Raw genomic sequence first — 24,636 nt, 5'->3', positions numbered from 1 at the left:
AAAACCGCTGGAGATAAATCTAATAAAAAAGTATAGTAAAAATCTTATAAGAGCATTGGATTCCTCGTGAGATTTTGCATAAGTAACAAGAATCAGTTTTAAACTAGTTTGAAAGCAAATCAGCAAGGAGAATTTTGAAATGACGCACGCGACAATAATTTTTCACTCAAAAAATTGAGTAGACAAATGGTGAATTTGAAGAATGTGACAGGAATCGAACCTGCCCTTTAATTTAGTCGAAGGGACTATAAAAGCGTTCATTGAGATTGGGTCGACTAGGAACAGTAGAAGAAACTTTTTTTATATATCCTCCAAGGACCACACCCACGCTGAAGGGGCTGAAGGCAAGAATCATAGGAAATCCACGAAATTCCAACGGAAATCAGCATTACAGCTGACAGTGTTGATGAAAATTATCCAACGAGTGCTCAAACTGACCCTTGGGCTTAGGGCTATGATATGTGATACGCGCTATATGCTGACCAAGCCCCAAGAAAGCCACAATAAAGAAACTCAAGGCTTTCTTTAGCAGGTGCGTTCTAAAAACGTGAAGAGAATTTTTTTACAAATGAGTAACTTTTGACTGCGAATGAGTCTTTTTACAAACAAAATGACAGATTTTACGCAAAACCTCTGAAAGACATCCCCTAATAAACAAAAAAGGTAAAAAGTGTGAACTGATTGGGGGTAATTTCTTATAATTTTGTCAAAAATGGGGGGAAGGTGGGGGAATCAAATTTCTTAAAAAACGTTTTTAAGTCCGTGGTACATCCGCTAAGTGAGTTCATATTCAATGGAGTCGACGAGACCTTTGCACAGGGCTCAGCACCAGCTAATAATGCAAAAATGATTAAAGCGTGGCTAAAAACCGAATTCCGAACTTTATCTATATTTCGGAATTTCCATTCTCTTTTTCGGATTTGAATCCCCGGACTATAAAGAATACAAACACTTTGAGGCAAAGGTGTGTTCTAAGCATCGTAAAAGTCAGAGGTTTTAAAAAAATCTTTGACCACGGAATTGGGCAATATATACACAAATTCAGTGCGCACTTTAGTCGAGGACTCGAGGTAGCTTCTTCTGCACTGCATTACTATAGGAGGAGGAAATTTCGAAAGCTAAAAATTGTTTTCTACGCAAAAATTAACCTACTTTCCATTAAAATTTAAGCATTTAAGCTTTAACAGAATTTCTCTCACAATGCTATGCTCTGAGGTGTAACACTAGGATTTTGTAGAAATTTTGTAATTTTACAGTTCAAGTCAATTCAAACAACTAATGTAACTAATGTAACTAGCTATATTCTTCAGAGTTGGATATTAAGGTGAAGGGATTTACTCGGGAAGAACATAACCAAATTAGAAAGAAGAAATATGGCTAAATATGGATAATCGATAAAGAGTTAGAGCTTTTCCGAGGTTGAAGGTTTAATTCAAATTCAAATTTCAAAGTTTAATATTAATAACAATTTCTGACTTGTTTGATAAAATAATTTGCTCTAGAAAGTAAAAATAAAAAAATACGAAGAATCCACAATGGGGTTTGAACCCACATTTGAATTTTTGAGTTTCAAATTCTTGTTTTCAGCGTTGGAGTTGGCGCAGTTTTTTTTATTTCTTACAGGGTTCAGAGAAACCGAGGGTTTTGATAAAAAATACCAACCAAGAGGTTTTAATGGGTTTTTTGGGTTTCATTGGGTTTCAAAAGAATTTAGGTAATAAACTCAACAAAATAATCCCCACATGAAAGACAACAGTTGAGAAAATTAATTTGATTTCCGATACGTGTGCTTTCGAAGAAAGAGATTCATTTTCGTATCACGCATAAACACAAAAGCATTGTAAAAAACGAGTTTTCTGACAGAACCGAGATCTGGGGCTTTCCCTGAAACTTTTGTGTTTTTGCAATATTTTTTTTTCGCAAGAGGGAGTAAACAGAAGTTTATGAAATGAAAATATCATGTTCATGATAAATCAACAAATTTATCAAAAATGTTAATACCAAGTTCTTATACGAAGTTCTCAAAAAACGCTCGAAAAGAGTTGTAGGGACAAAAATTAGGAAACTCTTGGCTAAAACCGTTTTCAAAAATATTAATCCGCCCTTGAGCTAAAAGTCGCAGACGAGCATTATTTTTCTAACTTTCAGCTCCTCCCACTCCGTGAGGGGGCCGATGTAGGAATGAGAAATAACCGGATTGTGCAAAAATAAGGTTGCCCCTGCTCCACTCGAAAGCAGCATCTCCTGGTATCGCGCCAGATATTCTCACCATTGAACTACGAAGCCACATATAATTGCACCCGTCTAATCTCACTCAAACTTTCTTCCCCACACCGAATAGAAACTCAAGACTTCCACCATTGAACTCAGAAATTTGTGAGGTGTTAACTGATTCCGGTTTTCAGTATTGTCACTTATGATACCAATTTTCATCACGCAAAAAAATAAGCATGCCTGCATTATTCTTGTATCGGAATATGAGCGCAAGTCGCGAATTTTATCTGTATCCAGCTATAAGTGCTCGGGTCCTTTTCAAATTTTAGTCTGAATTAAGAATTTTAGTATGTTCCTTCAGAAAATTTAGGAGTTTACTCGAGTGTGTACTAAATAATGTCAGAAACTGATCAAAAATCATAAAATTGAAATTTCGTGAGAGTTTAATTTTAAATAAATCAGGTATGTCTATTATGGACAGCGGCCGATCTGCCCGTATGTTTGCAGATTATTTTATCCATGCTAAAATTGCAAAGGTTACACTAACAAGGGATTCTGGATATGTAAATTATGTAGGGTATCGCAAATAGGAATATTTTCCTAATCGGATTTTGATTATTCTGATTTTTTAAATATTGAAACAAACATGTTTCCATTCTGTGAGAAATTGGTATTTAATACCGCGAATTACAAAAAAGCAATGTACGTTGAATGTATGTGTACATAAGCCAAAATTTAAAGAAACCAATTCAATTGGGAATGAGATATTTTAAATCCTTATTTAAATAACATGAGATACACAAGTATCATATACAACATTGGTACCAAACTATTTTCAAGTGCACTATATATACTATATATACTATTAGAACTCGAGGTTTTGCCCGGAAAACAGTTTAGAAATCGCACCTCACGATCATATTTTATCAGCGTCGCCTAAGCGCCCTGGACATCTGTCCGGCCTTCTTACTCGCCTCACGGGCCCAGTAAGAACGCGACGAGTTAACTTATTGTCTATGTGCCCCAAATTGCTTTTGGGATAAGAAGAAATTTTAAAATTGTTTTACAGTTTTTAAATTTGGACCAGTTTGCTTAACATCAAATAGTCCTCGGACCGTTTTACAACATTCTTTATAAGTTTTTCTACTGACTATTCTATCTTTACGAATAAATATAAGAAAATCGTTTATCAATTTTCGCAAATGCCGTTTTTATCTAGTGTATAGCCGGGCGCCTCACGGCGCCCTTGAGGATGTGGCGCCCTAGGGAGTTGCCTAGGCTGCCTGACCCCTAAACGGGCCTTAGTTATGAGCCGTAGTCAGTTATGGGCCGAAGTTATGAGATCGTCCGGAATTTTTGTCCATTGGGAAAGTATGTTCAAATTATGGAAACCTGCCAAGTTATTTCATCACTATGCAAACTGGACACACCCAAAATCAGATACAGTTTCTCGATTAGATTTAAATTCGAACATCATGATGGCATTTTATTTGTGTGGAATCAGCGTATTAGTTTCAATCTTTACACTTATAATGGAAATTACGTGGCGCAAAGTTCGAATCTGTAAGACAGGAGTACCCATCTTGTAACAAGCCATTTTCTGTTTCAAAGTAGTGACGAATTTTTGCTAAATACATTAGGGCCAATAAATTCATACAATCTAAGTACACAAAAACCTGTGTATGTACATGAAACTACCGAAAGTGCTGGGCTAAATAAATCTAAACAGGCTTCATCCGGATTAAATGTCAACTAAACTTATTGTCAGTCCGACAAGTAAATAAAAGTAAATAAAATACACAAGTCTAATTCTTTGAAACGCGAATAATGTGTCATTTGTTATTTATTCAGTTTGGACAATTTTTCTGACAATAAAATATGAAAGAAAAAGTACAAGCTTTATAGCATATTTACATAGGCATTGTGTATGAATACAGAATAATGAATACAGAATACAGAATACAGAATAAATAATACAGAATACAGAATACATACATGAATACAGAAGAAGAAAAAAAAGTTTGTTTTTAACCCATTTCTTTTCACCAATAACAACGCCTGAAATTGTATCGATATATGTACATAGGGTGCATTTATTTATGTGTATGTGCAAACCTACATAGGTATGTACATAGATACGGTGGCAAATAACCATTCATGCAAACTTTTTTAACATAATAAATTCCTAATCTTGAAGAAACCCATAAGTTACATCATATTAAGTCATTATATTGTAAACCAGGACGAACTAATCTACATATTTAGCTTGATTGGGAAGTAGTACAAATAATACATTAATGTGATGATTCAACACCCTCTGAAATGTTTGAAGCTATCTCGTCCCCGTGTAAATATATATTTACGGTCTTATCTACCCTACATTAAGATATCCTGCGTATTGTTCTGGGATTTTGTGGCAAGTTGTTAATCCACAATTCAACACCATCACAATCAACTTGATACCTGAAAGTCAATATTTGAATAATCCATTTATGCATTTTCAATTAAAATCAGCTCAAATCGACCGATATAAATCGGTTTGAACCGCTTTTAAAATCAATTCCACCAATTTCATATCAATTTGGATCATATATTAAATCCCTTCTTGTGAAATGGCCCATTTTCATGTGTACTTAAAGTTTACTGACCCGGCATACATATGTAAACATATACTTTGACGCAATACCATCCATATAAAAGGACAACAACTCGACAAATATTTTCAAACAAAGTTTACGCTGACGAACGTGCTCGTCGAGAAGCCTGCTGTGTAAACTATCTAGAAAATGTGAGTTGATTTGTTACATGGATTTCCTCCGATTTCAATTTAGTTTCAATCGATCACAAATTTAGATAGGATGACATTTGCAAAAACCAATTTGACGAAATCACGATAATTACGTATATAGCTAAAGATAAATAAGTCAACACGAATATCAGAATTTTTTATAATTCGAAGCTTAAAGAAAATTATTTCATCCGTGTGCACTTTCTCCATCGCGAGAAAACTTTCAGGGTAAAAATTCAAATTCTCGTATATAGATTCGTTCATATTCTCGTTTAAACTTCCACTATGAAAAATTCTGAAAGACTTGTTAAAGACGCGTCATGTATCATGGTTTTGTCAAAATCGGAGCGAGACCGCTGGCGTCATCGCGTGGCAAATATGTAAAATCTGAGAGCATACACTGATAGACTTTCATTCCTAGTTGTGCAATACATTCACAATTAAGTATTTATTTACATACATTTGTACTAAATTTCAGAAAACATCTGTTACTACCATGAAGCTGGCAATTTTGACGGGAATCATCCTTCTCGCTATCTCCCCGTCACGTGGTCAAGACGGTCGTCGACCTGTGTATGTCAAAGGATCAAATTCGAAACCATTCCAGCAAGGACGGGCAGATCCCATACAACAAGGAATATGTAAGTGACATAAACACAATAATTGTCGAAGGAAAGACAATTTTCATCACTTTGCACCTTTGTAACTTTTCGAAACTCTATTTTCTTTGAATAATGAATAATTCTTATCTATGCAAAAATTTTCCAATTTCATAAGTAATTTTGGCGTCATTTTAATGTTGTATTTATGTAAAAATTTTCATGCTCAGTTGGACATAAAGCACAACCTGTACAACCGGCCATTCCGATGCCATACGGAATATGTAAGTGATACAAAACAAATTTACATATGTATGTACACTCTTAAAAATGTCATGAAGTCATAGACATGTACGCTCCGTGCTGGTTTTGATTGGGTAATAACTTCCGGATTGTTAATAAGTATGTATGTAGTTTGTTTCATTGCTAAGAAATAAACCCCGGATTATTGTATAGGACGAAGTCATTCATATATTCATTCCGGTCGGTAATGATTTAATACCATTTTGTCTAGAGAGTTTCCATGTGAAAGTGATTTTTTTTACAATTTTCGTGCAATTTCTATTACCGCTAAGGTGTTAACTTTACGATTTTCCCTTGTACAATGTAAAATTTGCAACCTTCTCATTTTGAGCTTACATAATTGAAGATGGGCCCAATTTACATATGTAAAACTAAACTATATATTTGTTATATTCGTCAGTTGGACATCAGGCTTCCCCAGTACAACCAGCCGTCCCCCATTCGGCTGGAATATGTAAGCGTACACATAGAAACTGCTTTAACGACTAAAAAAACCCTGAATTTCTTATAAAACTAACAAGTTGTGTCTAAAAATTGAACATTTTTTCAATCTATACCGAAATTGTGTGGTGCGTTATGTTAAAAAATCAAGCCAACGGTGATTAGTCAGATGACACTTATGTATCTTTCCCTTGGAAGAAATATATTTTCGGCAAAGTTCAATTTTCTCTCGTTTTTCTTACACCGGCGAAAACCAAGTGTGACCTTTGACCCGTACGATTTTTTTCGAAGGGACCATTGCTAATTTTTGGCTTGATTTTTTAAGATAACTTGCCATAAAATTCCAGTATAGCTTGAAAAAGGTTGAATTGTAATTTAAGGTTTTTCTCACCTAAATATTTAAATTCCTTTCTTGCCTATCTACATATGTACAGTTGGACATCAGCCTTATCTAGTACAACCTGCCGTTCCCAGTGCCCAAATGGTGATGAATCCCGATATTTATGTAAACGCAGGACCAAATTGTTTTTGGATGCCGTGCACCAGGTCCAACGGGCGTGGTTCAAGGTGCAGAGGAGGCTACTCTGAACTTCTTCAGGCCACCTGCGGCGGGAACCAAAACGTGTGGAAGAAATTGTGTTGTAAATGAAAATTAGTAAATGACTAAAGTGTGAGAGGTCAGATATAATATTAATAATTGATTTATTGCATCATAGCCAATGGCCTTTACACATCATGTATGTATGGCTACATACCATTGATAATTGTAAAATTGTAAAAATAAATAAAATTATTTATTGGTCACAGCATAAATCAAAATATTTGACGACTTCATTCCAAAAAATAAATAACTTATTTAGTATTTTATCACTATTTAGATGAGATTAAAATTAAGAATTAGTGCATAAATTAAAGATTGTCGTTCATATTTTAAAGAAGTACATGTAATTTAACCGCGGTAGGTTGTTCAACAGGGGGAAGAAAAACTGTTTTAAGGATCATAAATAAATAAAAAAAATGACAAATTTTCAGGGTAATATATATATAAAATATAATGCAGGTTGTTACACAAGCCAGAGATCAACTTTCTTTTTTGCTTATTAGCAATAATCTGGTCAATAACTAATTCTCACAAGTTGCGAGAAATCGAAATTTTAAGGTTGCGACACGCAACTTACGAGTCGCAACCCTAAAATTTCAATTTAGCAAAAACATATTATAATGAATTCCGTCAGTATTTACTACTCCATCAATTTTAATTTATTCCAAAAACTTACATCCATATAATAAATAATTTTTAAAAACAGTCAGATAACAACCATAAAATGCATACGTTATTTAACACTCATTTTAATAGGCATAGGCATTTTTGAAATACACAAATAATTTGTAAACTTGTAATTAAAAAAAGAACATCATGCCGCAAACAAGCCCATCACGGTGCCCACAAAGACTAATTTTGGGCCAACGTAGCCACACACTTCTTTAGTGGCTTCCCACCACGTGGCCGACTCGGACATCCCAATTGCGCATTGTAGAATTAACAGAACCAACAAGAAGGCGACGAGGATTCTCGTTCTGGAAATCATATCCGATTTTGGCGGAAATACTGTTACAATGGATTAGAATATACATAACGGTTAAAAAAATTTATTTCTTCATTCAAAATTCATTCAAACCGGTAACCTTGCATATGTACACTACACGTTAAAATGATAAGTCATCGATTGCATAGACACTCTTATGTAGCAAAATGGTATTGAATCATAACCTACCAGGGCAGTAGCGCAACTATACTTTGGGGGCCCCTAGGCAAATGACCAAAAAAGTTGTGTGTGTTTATGTGTCTTTTTGAATTTAAGATAATTTTTTTACATTCCAAAATTCGAAACGAAATATGCAGATTTTGGCTACAGAAGCTGATTAAACGTTTTAAACTTATGTTTCAAATATTTTTTTGACATAAAATTTGACAAAAATCTGCATGTATGTAGGTATTTGATAACCATTTGATTTTAAACTTCAAACATACACATTACTTTTGAAAAAAATACCATAAAACTTCCGATGAAAATGTTTAAGACCAATTAAATTCGCCGATCAGGGGTTTCTTTAACTAATAATTTTTTTAAATTTGTAAATTATCTACGGTGAGCAGACGTGGGGCCCCTGATGTCTCGGGGCCCCTAGTTCTTGCCTACCTTGCCTATGTATATGCTAATTGTGCCACTGTACCGTGGTGCATATATGACATCACCGGCACGGCAATAACGGAAACACAACCGTATAGCAAGAACATTAAATCATTGGATAAATTAATCTTTTCATGAACGTCTTACTATTAGCGCTATTTAGAATCGTAATACAATATTCGTCAAGTTTGGACCTGAAAAGTGAAAGGTGCCACGACGTAAGTATTTTTGTGTAAAGGTTTACACAAAATTCTGCGTTTATGTATCTTTACCCAACACATATCATGGGTAACTTTGCGGCTCAAAATATCCGAGCTTTTGATTGGCACCGAAGCAAAAGCCTCTGGAACCTTTGCAATACATATTTACGAAGCCTCGTATGCATATAATTATCGCAAACTTCGTAAATTCATTACATTTACGAAGGTGACATGTATGCTTTCAACATAAACAAAAGTTTACTAATACTGAAATTGTAATAAGTGTAGCAATTTTGAAGATATGTGAAATCAATGCAAGAGATGGTCATATCATTTTGACACGTAGTGTATCATCACTCTTATTTATGCTTACGTGGTTATGTTCTTGACAAATTGCGAATTTGACTCCTCATGAAGACAAAAAAAATCACGGTGAGCCCGATGATATCCAAAGCCCAATTGGTTTTATAAACGTTGCAAGAACAAAAGTGTGGATGGACGTTGAAGCAACGATCCGTGTGCAAAAGAATGATAACACGGCGATGAACAAGATTTGCGTAATGTTGGGGATCCAATTAGGAGAAGGATTGCATAAGTGGAGTGCTGACAAATATTTAGGTACATGTTTAGGATGAAAAATCATCAAATCCATTGACTGAAATAATCACATGATGGCCATATATTTACATACATATGTAAATCGGAGACCTCACGTATCATGATGTAAAATCTTATGGAAAACGTCTCTTAAAGTACAATTACAACTACGTCCAAGGTACTAGCCATTTTCTTACGAAATCATGAGCATGGATTACATTCAATTTATTAAACGTTAAACAGCGACCAGAATCATCAATTTATGATTGTGGCCAGGTAAACATTAAATTTCAGGGGCAATACATAAAGTTTGATTCAAATTTTTGTAAATCATGTATATACATATATCGTCGTACTAATTCCGAAACCACATTAGTGCACTCGATGGTTAATTCCGAATCCACATAAGTGCACTCAATGCTTAATTCCGAAATAACGTAAGTGCACTCGATGCTTAATTCCGAAATCACATAAGTGCAAAGAAAAAATTATTGAAAACACATAAGTGCAATTTTAACATTAATTTGTCAATGATTTGTGTGTAAATATGCCCATGATTTTAAATGTGAATACTTACCTGCGCTTACAAGACTCAGGTTTTCACCGAGTACTTGTAATACTGACCGATAGTAAGGTCCTCGGACTGACTGTCAATAAAACCAGCATCATCCACCATTCACGATTCATACCTTACACTCGTACCATTAATTTCAGGTTAGGCTACCTAATGTTTAAGTTTTTCTGTTTTTTGTAATTTTTAAAAAATTTAGTAATAAAATAAAATATTAATTTTCGTTTTCACAAAATCAGAGCCAGAAACAAACCTTTTTTAGGAATATAGCAATGGCGCCCAACGTGGCAGTCGTCGATAAAAAGGTCAGCCCAAAAATTTCCGTTTAAATTTCCTAAATTTTAAAATAAGTTTCCGAAAATCGAGTCTCTCTCCTTTCAATATTATTACGCATCCTATTTTTCTGCCCAAAAAGTCCAGCTCTCAAAAATACCCTTTATCTGCCCAAAGGAAGCCTTTTTCCGAAAGTAGGTCAACATTTTACAACAGCCATAAACTCGCCGGCCAGCGCAACCTTTTCTTTCACAGCCTTCTCAATACACCACCACTCTCGAAAATAACCTCTTTTCTGCATTAAAAAGCCTCGTACTACTCTAAGCACGCTTTCTCGTCTTATATGCACGTACAATGTTGAAGAAGATTCAGGGAAAAGTGGTCATCATGGGCGATGAGCCCCACGTCACAGATGACACTTCAAATCTTCCAGGAAGGCATTTTTTCCATAGTCCCAACCCCTGTGAAGTAAAATATGAAGACAAAGTCCAAAGGAAAGACCAATTAACAAAAAAATGAAGAATTTGGTAACGCATGTCTAGCATTGGTCATGTTTCCGATCCTGTTATTTTGGAGGGCACTATAAACCAGGGGGTTTATCTTAAATGCATTAAAGGGGGCTTGGAATCGTTTATTACCAAAGATCATAAAAAAATAATGTTTTGGCCTGACTTCGCAAGGTCCCATGACGCCAAAAAGGTCACTCAGTTCCGACATCTGAAAAATATTGAACTTGTGCCAAAAAAGGGAAACCCACCAAATTTTCCTGAACTGCGACCAATTGAGAAATTCTGAGCGCTGACGGAGTCCAAATGTTCTAAGCTTTCAGAAACGCCAGACACCTCACGAAAATTTAAGAAAAGATGCAAAAAAATCAGCTTGAAAGTAGGTGCAGTCTATGGGCGGAATTTGACGCGAAATCGGAAGAAGAAACTGCAATCTGTAGGAAACAGCGGAATTGAATCATTAAAATTTGAACTGTATGGCAATCCAAACCCTTTAGTAGTAAACATATGCAACTTTTTTGAAATTGCATTAACTGTGTAAAAAGTTCTGAGCATTTTATTTCGTCAGTCCGATACCATCGTGACCGATCTTTACGTATACTCAATGATAGACTTGCTCCATGATTTTGACGAGAAACTGACGACCGAGACCCAAATTAGATATATCATTCGAGGACTGCGACCATCTTATTTGGAAAAAATAAATCTGTTAAATCCGACAACTATTGATCAAATTTTAACTGCCATCTGGAAAATTTCTGACACTCAATTTTTTCTGGCGCAGCAGGGCGAAGCTACTTTCGCCACTCAAACTGCCTTGGCATCCAACCAATTTCAACAATTTACTGAAATTCTGGCGAAACAAAATGAAGCATTTTTGAACGCATTGAACGCACAGACAGACATGCTCAAGAAAAATGTACCACAAAAGAGGGACAAAAATCCTAATTTTCAATCTCAAAATCAATTCCCTAATTTTTAGCAGTATCAACCACCATATTTTTATCCCCCACCTTAGCAGTACCATCAGCTACCACCTCAGCATCAACAACCGTATCAATTGCAGCCTCACCCGATGCCTCGTCCTCCATTTGCTCCTCATCCAACCAATCCAAATTATGATAAAGTTTGTAACTACTGCAAGAAATTTGGACAGGTTATCGCAGAATGCCGAAAGAGAGCCTGGCGAAATCAATTCCAAAACTCAACACCAGACCAGCAACCGGCGTACAATCAGGGAAACTTCCAAGGGCGGAACCATGTTACATCCCCACAAGGTCCACCGCCGAACAGATCAACACAACCTCCTGCACCTCGTCTCCAACAGTAAATACCTATGCTGTCCACCACAAAACTCCAGTTTCCGGTCTCACGAGAATCAAAGGACTTATAAATAACAAACCAGCCACAATTCTTTTAGATAGCTGTTCATCCATTTCTATCGTTAATGCCAGTTTTGTAACTCAAACAATTCCCTTAGAATATAACGTTAAAGTAATAGGTGTTACAAATGATTCTTTGTATATCAACTCTTCTTCAAAAATCGATATAATACTGCCAGGACTTTCCTCTCCTCTCAACAACAATGTCCATGTTCTTCAAAATTTTAAATATGATTTACTATTAGGGACAGACTTTTTCACATTTTATAAATCTGACCTCAAATTTTCAAATAATACTTTACAAATCAGAAATTCTAATCTTAAGCTAGAGCAATGAAATACACAAGGTCCAATAAATCTTAAATTAGATTAAAATAGTATACACACAGATTCCCAAGAAACTCCAGAAACTCACGTAAATCCAAATCTCAACGCGGAACCTCAGAACAGTAATTCAGATAATTATTTACAATTTCAAGCAAATCTCGCACAACCTCAAGATAATCATACTGAAATTCCTGAAAATCAGTCAGAAATTTCAGATTAAACGTTGGTCTTCTCCAAGGAGAGATAGGTCTTATCAATTGTTACAAGCAGACCATCAAACTATTACCGGGATCACAACCTGTTCGACGACCTCCTTATAGGAAGCCAGCTCACATGGAGGAATTCGAACGTAAGACGATAGCAGAATTGTTAGAGAAAGGTATCATCCGACACTCCTCCAGCCCTTGGGGTTTAGGAGTGGTCTTAGTGGAAGCAGGTCACAAAGGGGGAGGAGTAGAAAAACCTTCTTATAGGGTCGTGGTTGACCTACGTCCCCTTAATAAGGTCACGGAATCAGATAGCTTCCCAATACCCAACATTCAAACGGTCTTAGAATGGGTCGGACGCCGGAATAAATTTATGTCAGTGACTGACGTAAAAAAGGGCTTTTGGGGTATCCCCCTTTCTGAAGAGTCAATTGCTCTAATTGCCTTCATTTCTTCTAGCTACGGATTATTTGAGTGGGTGCGGCTTCCGATGGGGGCAAAAAATGGAAGTGCAGCGTATAGTCGTGCCATTTCTATAGTTTTAACTGGCTTGCTTTGGAACAGCGTATTAAATTTTATAGATGATATTATTTTGGCCGACAATACAATTGAATCTCATGCTTATAATTTGGAGCAAACTGTTGGCGTTGGCGTTGGAGTTGGCGTTGGCTGCGCTTTACTCCAAGAGGACGACGACGGTAAATTAAGACCAGTCGCGTATGCGTATGGTAGCAGAACTTTAAATAAGGCTGAATCAAACCTAAGTACGATAGAAAGGGAGTTTCTCGCAATTATTTACGCACTTAAAATTTTTCATTGTTACATCTATGGGCAGAAATTTAAAATTTACACAGATCATAAACCATTAGTAGGCCTCAAATTTGGGAAAAATACTACCAAAATTTCCAATAAACTAACCACATGGGCATTAATGTTACAAGAGCATGACTACGAGCTAATTTATAAGGAAGGTCCATTAAATGTTGTTCCCGATACTTCAAGCAGACATCCTATTCCTGAAATAAAGGACGTGATCTGTAATTTAGTAGACCTAAATTTATTAGAAGACTTGAAAAAACTAGACGAAGACTACCCTAAAATTTTACTTCATAGTTCGTTTCATAAAAAATTCAAGATTGAAAATAACATTCTTTACAATAGGACACTGGGGTATTCACGTCCATTCATTCCAAAAATCATGAGAAGAGATATACTCACGGAAATTCATTCAATATCGATGTCGGGTTATATGGGATATTCTCGCTGTTATGTAAAACTTACACAACGATTTTACTGGCCAAATATGAATACGGATTTATACTTACATATTAAGAGTTGCTATTCTTGCCAAACCCATAAACGACACTACGGCAAAAAATACGGTTTACTTCATTCTATTCCAACTCCCACTAAACCTTTTGAAATGATAGCCAGTGATATCGTTGGCCCGTTCTCGGAGACAAAAGCCAAAAATAAATACATAATTAATGCTATTTGTCTTTATTCAAAATGGGCTGAATTGAAAGCAATTCCCAACCAATTAGCCGAAATTGTAGCTACATTTTTTCAAGAAATATTTTTTGCCGACACGCTTGCCCAAAATATTTGTTATCGGACAATGGATCCAATTACATATCAAAAGTGTTAGCAGTGCATACTAAATTATTTGGAGTCACTCATAGGTTCATTACCCCGTATAATAGCAAAGCGAATGGGCTAAGTGAAAGACTTCACTCCACAACATCTAAAATGATTGCACACTATGTAAATGATAGGCATGATAACTGGGATGAAAATTTAATCCAATTACAATGGGCTTACAACTCTTCGGTACAAAAATCAACCAGAGAAACTCCTTATAAAATAGTATATGCATAAGATCCGACTTTTCCATTTCAATTCCAAGAAATCGATAAACAGCCAAACGTGATCCAAGATATCGGTAAATTACGAGAACAAGTTAGGCAACGCCTGGAACAAGAGAAACTGACCTATCAAACTCGCGAAGATAAACATAGGAAACCAGTTGAATTTAACATTGGTGAAATAATTTTGCTGAAATATCCCAAGAAAGTTCATAGGGGCCAATCTAAAAAATTCATTCCTCATTACGTAGGCAAACATGAGGTACTAAAAAAGCTTAATGATTTAACATATTTGGTCAAAAATTTAAGGCCAGGTAGGGAGATTAAAGCAAATGTAGAACGGATGAGATTTTTGTAGGATTTTCGAATAGAAGATGTAGACATAATTAAGTTTGTCCCTTTCAATGATTTCATGGAAGATCTCAATCAACCGGAGAAATTTTTTGAAACATTACTGAGTCTACAAATAAATGTATCACAGCCACAACACCAAATTTTCTTTTCTTATCTACCATTTGATATATACTACATAGAGCTTTTGGACTCATTGGAGAATGATATCTTACTTTCGAACAACATAGGTGTCATTTTATCGATCCATGATGCGTAACATATTTGAAATATCTACCTCCAAAATAGAAATATTTTAAGCTATCTTTTCAAATTAAAATGCTAATATTTATTAAATCTGAACCTAGAGATGTAAATAATAAATGTATGACCCTGCGACCCTTTTTCCATTGCAAATGTTAAAATTAAATCGTTAGTAAGAATGACAGGGCGTCAATAATTATTCATTCTTTTATTCACTTGTTATCATAATTGAATTTTGTTCGTTTGTCATAACGAGGATAATACCTCAAGTACGAAGATTGAAGAAAACATTAATGCTCTCCGTAACGTTTGGAACAGGGAACAAAATCCAATTACTTTGTTTAATCAAGCTTATCTCATCCGCTGGGATTTCCAGAAATCCCTTAGATTCAACAATGGCCAAATTCCTCATTCGGGGAAGTATAATGAATGTCACTATATACTTATTAGTTACGTTACATATTCTGTTTGCTAGATTCAAGGGGAAAATAAGTGACATTTGCGAATAGTTTTGAAGTACTTGAGTGTGACCGAGTGACACCTTTAAATTGTTTGAGGGGGAAGTTACAGGCACATTGTGGTCACGTACGCAAAACTTGTCGACCAAGTCGGCATATGTAATGATTCACACTAATGTTGCGTAATGAATATCATGTAGGCTAGGGGTCCTCGCCACATGTATTTCTTTATTTTCTTTATGTGGATAAAGAAGGATAGGGCTTCTCGCCACATTTCTTATGGGAAAAAGTCGGATTCTCGCCACCACATGCATTGCTGACGGGAAAAGAAACGGTTCCTAATGTATGTATTGCTTTTCATACGGTAAAAATGGGGGAAGGGTTATAATTCCGGGGTTAGCATGTAAGAAGGGACCATATACGTACAAGAGGGTTGAGTTTGAAAAGAGGTTATGGGCAGAACACGAGTGAGTGAGAGGGATTGATTCTTGCTACAACAGTCAGAGTTTGAGACGAGTACAATTTCTTGGCACCAACCAAACTACAGTCTTGCTTCTCTTTTGCTAAGTGCCCAAAAATCTTTATGGAGAAAGGAAAGGCAGCATGTAAATAGAGCCGAAGTGGAGAAGTTGGAATGAAAAAAGGTGGAGCGCAACCTTCTAATTTGTGTGCATGGAGAGTAATGCAACTCCTATTTAGGAGGATGAGGGCAAATGGTTGTGCTCAATGGTGATAATGAATATAGATGCGAAATATATAATGTTTGCAAAATAATTATGGGTGACAAAATACGTAACAAATTTTAAAGTCCAACTTAAATTTTCAAATCAATGTCAAAAATTCAAATAGCCAAGAAATTTAGAATATGAAATTGAAAAAAATGTAATGAACATGATCATTTTTATTGTTGCATTTCAGCAACATTTACGCATTTTTTGTTGTTTATACTGCTGGGATCGAAGAAGAGGGGTAGAGGTTTTCCTCCTACGCGAAGCAGGGGCTGGCGAGAATGACCGAGAAGGTGGTGCGGCTGGCAGAGTTGGTAGAATTGGCGGAGATGGTGTAGATGGTGGCGGGGTTGACGGAGTTGGTGGCGGAGTTGGCGAGAGTGACGGCCATTGTGGGGGTAGAGAAGGAACAAGCCGAGGACGAAAGATTTCAATAATGTTATCATCATTTCTAACTCGCGTGCGAGAACGCACAAAGTCAAGAACTCCGCCAAGAGTTTTATTGCGACAAAAGTATTTATTTTCTTCTATATCGAAAATACTCAAGCCTGCTATATGTTTGAGCTTCACAAACTCTCGCAACGCTTGCTGGAGTTCATTGCCTAGACGTTGGCAAGACTAACTCAACTGCTGACACCCACAAGGCCAGCGTTCTCTCCGAATTTCCTCCGTTTTCGAATAGGGAAAAATGTGGTCCGATAATGTGCCAGCGGGGTATATAAAGAAAGTTTGCCTTAAGAAAGCGGAAAATGCGTCCGCAATGAAGCGAAGAAAAGCAAGAGAAGTAGTCCGATTATTGCGAAGTGGGTTATGATATGTTCCTATTCCGTTATCTCGGTTGAAGATAAGCGTTACATACTCATCATGGTCTGAGTCTACATCGTCTGCTTCCTGGACGAAGTACCAATGCAGGCTTTTGAGGCCCATGTAGGAAAAATGAAAAGGTGGCGGGGAAGTTCTCTCGTACCTTCAAAAAATCCAACTCGAAACAGTGTTCCAACCCATCACTGTCATCATAGTTCCGGTACCAGCTTGCGCTGGGCCAGTACCGTGGGGGTCCGAGTGCAGTCAATTTTGCCAGATGAGAACACATTTAGCTCCAAGAAATGAGAAGAGAAGGGTTTTTTTGAGCTTTATGAACGATTATTTATTTTATCAGATGAGGGAATGTACCTACAAGAAAACGTTTGTTTCTTTGGAAAGAAATGACACGGAAAGGCTTTTCGAAGTTGAAAACTTCGTGTTTATTTCGACAGAATTTACTATCAAGAAGGAAAAATGTTCGCTCTAAACAGTTGAGAAGAAATGGAAGTAATTTTTTGCACAGATCGTTTCATCCGCATAAATGCAGCATAAAGAAGGGAAAAGGAGTTAGTAAAACGAGGGTCGTCATACAAACTTGCATAAAAATGAGAATTTCCGAATTTATAATTGACATAAGTGGTGTCGACCGTTGCTTATTATGCAGCGATGCAAATTCAAGTTCACTACGAATCATTAAACACCATATAAAAAATGTACATATTGAACAATGTGTTCACTGTCAGAAAGAAGTTATAGTACCATATCACTGCGATAAAATTTGTGATATGTGTATGCAAGTGCACAGTGAAATTTGCGACATATGCTCCGGCCATCATTGGCCAAGTGTATGTCCACTTCTTGGTGAATTAATAAGTGATGAAAAATGTGATTACTGTCAGGAAAAGCATGATATTAGTTCATGTGCAAAAGATGGACAAGTTATAGACGTTGATTATTCGCAAAATGATGAACCAATTGCCGGAACCAGCAAGAAAGAGTAGTTATAGTACCCAATACGAGGGTCTCGGTTGGTGGTGGCAAGAAATTTAAACTTGCTCCAAACCCTGACTATTGTAGCAACAGTCAATCCCTCTCAATCACTCGTGTTCTGCCCATAACCTCTTTTCAGACTCAACCCTCTGTTATATATGGTCCCTTCTGCTTGCTTGCACGTGATGGATAAAATCGGAAAAACCTCAGCTCACTCACCAACACTAAATTCACAATCGTGTCTTCTTATCGGCGAATGAAGATTGAAAGGGATTAACTGTTAAAAATACTTGTATGTGGTTAACGATAATCGCTGGAGTTGAGCATTCAACTACTTCACACGCATAGGTGTGCATAATTACCTGTAAGCAAGAGACCTCTCTATGATCTATTACATCTGCAGCATATTTGAGGATTAATTATTCACGGATTGATTGTCAACATGCGAACAATATGATATGTACCGATAAACAAATACAATGGGATTACGCCGACCAGCTTTATACGAGTAATCCTTTCGTTGATATGCCTAAATTGTGTTCAATTTCGAAAATTACCAGGGCCATTATAAATACTTGCGATTGGTCAACCGAGGCCGAGACATCGTAAAATATCAACGGCTATGTTGTTGTACCCAATTAGTTTATCAAAACCTGGTTTATCTCCATGGACCGATTTTCGTCCGCCACGCTCACTAAGAGATGTGAAAAATGCTTGAAAAGTCCTCTTTTCACTTGCAAACCATTTTTTATTTATTTTCTTGATCGATATATCTAATTCGAGAACTAATAGCCATACGCAATTTAACTACAGGAAATCAATTTAAATTTTCTCAATTTACTTAAAACTGACAATAATATTCTACGGATTATACATGCATATTCAGATCATCACGTAATAAAACGCTTGAATCTGGTAATCATACGTTATTATTAGATACCAATTGTGATGCTAATTAGGGTTAAAATAGTTTTCGGACTTTAAATTAGCATCAATTGATGCAAAAAAAAACTCTTGATCAGACAGACAGACAGACAGACAGACGAACACGAATAATTCAATAGCTCCCGTGCTACGCAAGGTGAGCAAATCATCGGGAAAACCTTTCATCACTATCAATTAATTAAATTGTCAACACTCATTGAGTACATATTTATTTCGCAATGAGGTGTTTATATAAAATACAAGCGATTCTGGCAAAATTCATCAGTCAACCTGTCGAACAAACCTGGCCGTAATGTTGCTCCAACTAGTCTCATTCTTAGCCTTGGGCTATCTTGTGCTTGGCTACGAGCAGGCCTTGACCTTCTACACGGAACCTGGATGCGTAGGGACTTCGCTCCGATTCCAGAATAAAGAGTCCGATCTTACCGCATACTCCCCGTTATTGGGAGAAATGAAGTCATGGCTTCTTCAAGGATAGTAAGAATTGCTTTAAAAACTTGAAATAAGTCATCTCCATGATGGAACGACGCGTGATTTCTGGGGCTGTAAATTGCATATTTGCAATTGCATATCTGAATATTTTTTTTTTCATAATTATGTGCAAATTTGTTATCAGTTTTGTCCTATATAACGCTGTGTGCTTAATTCTGCATAGTCTGCATACATTTCTGCAGGAATCTCTCAGCGTAACGCTTTTCTATACAAAATTTGGCCTAATTTATGCCGAATATTGGGCCAATTTCTGGCCCGAAGGCAATTCAAATCTTTACTCGGGCGAATTTACAACTTGCTAAATTCATGCATAATCCATACATATATATCAACTACTTTTCGTCGCGATTTCTAAAAAACGTCAGGGAACGTCCATATATTACGTCATCATTTTACGAGATCTTTCCATGTTCCAATCCTAAAATCCCCTATCCCTGAATTTGTACGCTATGTGAGGTGTTGGTGCTAAAATCGAGCATTTTTTCACCACGTAATATATGGATTACCCCATAAAAAATAATATTTTGCCCATTTTCATAGCTGGGTAGCATTCAGTGAGACGAACTACACCGGATTGAGGAACCTCCACGTCGTTTCTTACGAGGATATGGTGCGTTGCTATAACGACACACTTTTTCCCACGCTGTCCCTGAGATATATGGGACCCTTGGAAACGACCACACCTTCAGCTTCGATTTACAGCGGAAGTGGGGAATATTTCATGGGTGGGGTCGAACGTACTTTTACCGGTTTGGCTGCAAACAATTTCGGATTTCTTCCAAAATTTCTCGTCCTCACGGGAAGATCGAGTTGGACGGGTTTTCCTAATGAGGATTTTTCCGGAAATGCGACCTGTTTTTCAGTCATGGATATAATCGGGTACATAAATATATCATCGTATGGGATAAAATCCTTAGTCCAAGGATGTAACGCTGAGTAATTTGGGGCCCTCTACATATTACGTTATCAAAAATTCTCCATTTTATCTACCACTCACCCAACGCAATCATAAGGGATATGGAATTTTAACATTTTACATAAGAAAACCTAAACCACCCACTAATTTAAAGTAATGACGTGATATATGCAAGTTCCCTATTATTTTCTGGCAATGTAATATTGATAAGCCCGTGTTGCAAATTATTTCCAAAGTACTTAAATGTACCAGTTTTATGATTTCGTTCCCGTGTTAGAAAATTGTGTAAAATTTTGTCGTCTAATTGTGATTTGAATAAAAATATTTAATTCATGTTGGCTAATATTTTATACTGTTTGTTGTTACGCGTCAATTCGAAAGAAATTCTACATCGTGGTTCTAAATACTTTCACAAAAAGTGGAATTTTTGCTACTCTGTTCTTCCATCAATTATGAACTAATAAACGAAATATTTAAATAGATCTGTATTACCAATTTTATTGCAAGCAAAACTAAAAATTTATGTCTAAAAAAACTCGAAAACCGAGAATTATTTTTATAAAAACTGTTTTGTTTTCGTTTGAAGTACTGGGGCCTAGTTAATGGGTGAAGTTTGGTGAGGGAAAATTTAAAAAACAACCGAGGTCTAAGCACTACACAACAGAGAAGTTAATTATGGCGTAGCTAAATATTTGCATAACAAGCTGGCCGTACCGACAAAATACTGAAGGATTGATGGGTCAAATGTTACATTTTTAATTACGTTTGTATATAATAATCTGTGTAGTTGTCACTTCTGATTGCTCAACAAACTCCCAATGGGTTTCCCAACGGGTTTAAAAAGTCAAATATAGTTCTACGTATATCAATTTTGACTAGATAAGCGTCAGATTTGAACACGGTGACCCAACGTAAACAGGATCCAGAAAGGATAATTTGGGAAAACCGATCAATTGATATCAATTAATTAAACTGTCAACGCTCAACAAGTATTACGAAATGTCGTGTTTATATAAAACATACTCCAATCTGGGAAGGTTCATCAGTCACCTTGCTTTACAAACCGTGTCACAATGCTGCTCCGAGTATTTTATTACGCCTTCTTTATCTCGGTTGCGCTTGGTTACAAGCAGACTTTGACCTACTACTCGGAACCTGACTCCGGAGGGAATGCGTTGCAATTTCAGACCAAAGAACCTGATCTTACACTATACTGGCCAATACTGAGAGAATTCAGATCATTCTGCTATCAAGGATTGTAAGGGCCATGTAAAACATTTACAGACATGAAAATAAATATTCTTTGGCGTCATACTTTAGTTTGATTTTTATTTAAATAGCATTGAATAATTTTGTTACACCGTCCTGGTGCATTTATAATTTGGCTTTCATTCAACTTTTTCTTCTGAAAATTGATAAGAGGCTTTCGTTATTCCAAATACTCAATAAAAATTAATAAAATATACGAAACAGAGGTCGACGCCCACAAATTTTCGGCGGCGGCGGCGCCAGTTTTTTCGGGTTTTTCGGCGGCGTCGGCGGCGCGATGTCGAAACGTTAAAAGTAAATCTCTGTAAATCTCTGTTAAAATCACATTTTTCGGCGGCGCGGCGGCGTACGATCGGCGGCGTCGACCTCTGATACCTTTCGTATTACGAAAGGTACAATAAAAACGAGGAAGACATATGTATCCAAAAGGTAAAATTTAGCCGTTGGATAAATTTTTGACCCAATTGTTGCGTCATAGCTTTTGATGGTAAAGACATAATTGACAGTGGGAAAAACTGGCAAAATGAACTTTTATCACCCACCCAAAATAGGTTGGGAATGTGAAAAACTCTGATTTGGGGCAATTCGTGTGGGATTTTTTCACGCCCACAGTGATTTTTCCAGCCTAAAATAAAAGCGTTACCGCGTCGAAATTCATATAACGTACATAAATATATATAAACACTAGCCTATAAGCCCGTCCTAAAGACGGGCAACATGAAATTTTTTAACGTTGCTAAGGAATTTTTTCGACTTGTTAAGGCATTTTTTCGACTTGTTAAGGAATTTGTTCGACTTGTTAAGGCATTTTTTCGACTTGTTGAGGAATTTGTTCGACTTGTTAAGGCATTTTTTCGACTTGTTGAGGAATTTGTTCGACTTGTTAAGGCATTTTTTCGACTTGTTAAGGAGTTTTCTTGCCATTGCTGGGAAAATATTTTTGTTGGTAAAGAAATTTTTGTAACGTTGCTAAGGAAATTTTTTTAACGTTGCTAATAAATTTGCTTTATGTTGCTAAGGAAGTTTTTTTTAACGTGGCTAGGGAATTTTTTTTATGTTGCTAAGGAAATTTTTTAATGTTGCCAAGGAAATATTTTTTATGTTGATAAGGACACTTTTTTAACGTTGCTAAGGAATTTTTTTATGTTGCCAAGGAAATATTTTTTATGTTGATAAGGACACTTTTTTAACGTTGCTGAGGAATTTTTTTATGTTGCTAAGGAATTTTTTTAATGTTACCAAGGAAATATTTTTTTTAACTTTGCTAAGGATTTTTTTTATGCTGCTAATAAATTTGTTTTATGTTGCTAAGAAATTTTTTTTGTTGCTAAGGAAATTTTTTTTATGTTGCTGAGGAAATTTTTTTTATGTTGCTGAGGAAATTTTTTTAACGTGGCTAGGGAATTTTTTTGTTGCCTAGGAAATGTTTTTAACGTTGCTAAGCAATTTTTTTAACGTTGCTAAGGAAATTTTTTAACGTTGCTAGGGAAATTCTTTTATGTTGCTAAGGATTTTTTTTGTTGCTAAGGAAATTTTTATGTTGTTGCAAAAGAATAATCATAATCATAAATATAATCATGATCGTAATTATATCATAATCATAATTATAATCATAATCATAATCATAATCATAATTCCCTTCCCTGATTGGTAGAGCCAGAAAGCCGGTGACCAATCAGAATGCAGGAATGTCACGGAAAATTTTACGGGACGGACTTTTCGAAATTATAATATAGATATAACTTGCGCGAGGATGCTTTCGTGTATTTGAGTTCTTAAAATTTCGGTACTTCTACCGACTTCCGGAAATCGGTAGCTATGTCAATAATAAGAAATATTTTCTTTTTTAAACTCAGTTGGCATGGATTCAGTGAGGATTCAGTGGCATGGATTCAAATTACAACGATTCGACCACTTTCGGACATCTTTCTGCTGATGGGACAGTTCTTTGCAGGAATGGATATTTACCTCGAACAATGTCCTTGCGGTTCCTGGGACCCTTGGAAACAACAACACCGTCCATTTCAATTTATAGCGGGGCTGATTATAACTCGGCGGGAGGAACGGAACGAACTTTCACTGGGTTAGCAGCCAACAATTTTGGATTTATTCCGACGGCGATAAGTTTGACGGGAAGGTCGAGTTGGACGGGTTTTGCGAACGAGAATTTTTCTGGAAACTCGACCTGTTTCTCAACCTCAGAGCTGGTAGCGTACCTTGATATTTCAGAAATAATGGAGATCAGGTCAATTGTCCAAGGATGTATGTAGCGTCAAATATTATTTAGATAGTGGGTATTTTCATGTCGACAAGTTATGTTTTCTTGATATATTTGTCCTTCTACAATTTGTCGTAATTGTGAATCTAAAGCCTTTAGTGTGTATATTTGAAGGAATAAATAAAAATGTCAATGAAAATCATCTCTGCAGCCTAAACCCAAAAATTTTTCAGGTCAAAAGTCTACGATGAAAAATTGTTTATATGAACATGGTGCCGTAATCTTTCAACTTTAAAACTTCATACAAAAATGATTTTTAAAATCGCCGACGAAGAAATTGTCGGCAAATTGTCGCCGAATTGTCACCGAATTGTCACCTACCACACAGAAAGTTTTGACATTTTTATACAGAGTTTCAAAGTTGAAAAAGTACGGCATCATGTCGGTATAAAAATTTTGTAATCGTAGCCAGACTTTTGTTGCATACTGTGTATGGGAATAAACATCTTTTAGATGCAACCACAAGATAATAGCCATTTTTTCTAGTTTGCACATAGTTGAGTTAAGTTTACGCTAAATTTCGTAAAAGATGAATAAACTTTGAATTGATAAAGACGAATTTGCGCAATTTGGATAAATGTCGTTTGAGTATACCTGCTTTGATAAGTTACACTGATGTCATGCAAGCTTTTGTACGTATGTATGTACTGCGTATAATTGGAATCACACTGTCCGACGTGCATGGAGACACTGTTAAA

The 24,636-nt window shown here is 36.2% G+C and overlaps 3 protein-coding genes across 3 annotated transcripts; all 3 read left to right on the top strand.

Annotated features, from left to right (window-relative positions):
• Positions 1–4,845: 4,845 nt before the first annotated feature.
• Positions 4,846–7,370, top strand: LOC110860351. Its single transcript, XM_022109392.2, has 5 exons — positions 4,846–5,002; positions 5,481–5,643; positions 5,832–5,885; positions 6,305–6,358; positions 6,780–7,370. The coding sequence occupies exons 2-5, from the start codon at positions 5,499–5,501 to the stop codon at positions 6,992–6,994; spliced, it is 468 nt and encodes a 155-aa protein (XP_021965084.1). The 5' UTR covers positions 4,846–5,002; positions 5,481–5,498; the 3' UTR covers positions 6,995–7,370.
• An 11,890-nt stretch (positions 7,371–19,260) lies between these two features.
• LOC118439157 lies at positions 19,261–20,851 on the top strand. The gene is made up of 2 exons (XM_035860238.1): positions 19,261–19,460; positions 20,016–20,851. Exons 1-2 carry the CDS (start codon positions 19,276–19,278, stop codon positions 20,413–20,415), a joined length of 585 nt encoding a protein of 194 aa, XP_035716131.1. The 5' UTR covers positions 19,261–19,275; the 3' UTR covers positions 20,416–20,851.
• A 462-nt stretch (positions 20,852–21,313) lies between these two features.
• Positions 21,314–24,077, top strand: LOC110860368. The gene is made up of 2 exons (XM_022109406.2): positions 21,314–21,649; positions 23,517–24,077. Exons 1-2 carry the CDS (start codon positions 21,465–21,467, stop codon positions 23,746–23,748), a joined length of 417 nt encoding a protein of 138 aa, XP_021965098.1. The 5' UTR covers positions 21,314–21,464; the 3' UTR covers positions 23,749–24,077.
• The last annotated feature ends 559 nt before the right edge of the window (positions 24,078–24,636 follow it).

This window comes from Folsomia candida, unplaced genomic scaffold, assembly GCF_002217175.1.
Source record: "Folsomia candida strain VU population unplaced genomic scaffold, ASM221717v1 Fcan01_Sc031, whole genome shotgun sequence".
NCBI lineage: Eukaryota > Metazoa > Arthropoda > Collembola > Entomobryomorpha > Isotomidae > Folsomia > Folsomia candida.
This window is presented reverse-complemented; position numbering and strand designations above follow the sequence as displayed.

Excerpts from the sequence above, each read along its gene's own strand:
- LOC110860351 (XM_022109392.2), top strand. The coding sequence starts at position 5,499 with ATGAAGCTGGCAATTTTGACGGGAATCATCCTTCTCGCTATCTCCCCG. Across the intron at positions 5,886-6,304 it reads TCCGATGCCATACGGAATAT|TTGGACATCAGGCTTCCCCA; the intron begins GTAAGTGATACA and ends TATATTCGTCAG. Across the intron at positions 6,359-6,779 it reads CCCCCATTCGGCTGGAATAT|TTGGACATCAGCCTTATCTA; the intron begins GTAAGCGTACAC and ends ACATATGTACAG.
- LOC110860368 (XM_022109406.2), top strand. The coding sequence starts at position 21,465 with ATGCTGCTCCGAGTATTTTATTACGCCTTCTTTATCTCGGTTGCGCTT. Across the intron at positions 21,650-23,516 it reads TCATTCTGCTATCAAGGATT|TTGGCATGGATTCAGTGAGG; the intron begins GTAAGGGCCATG and ends TTTTAAACTCAG.
- LOC118439157 (XM_035860238.1), top strand. The coding sequence starts at position 19,276 with ATGTTGCTCCAACTAGTCTCATTCTTAGCCTTGGGCTATCTTGTGCTT. Across the intron at positions 19,461-20,015 it reads TCATGGCTTCTTCAAGGATA|CTGGGTAGCATTCAGTGAGA; the intron begins GTAAGAATTGCT and ends CCATTTTCATAG.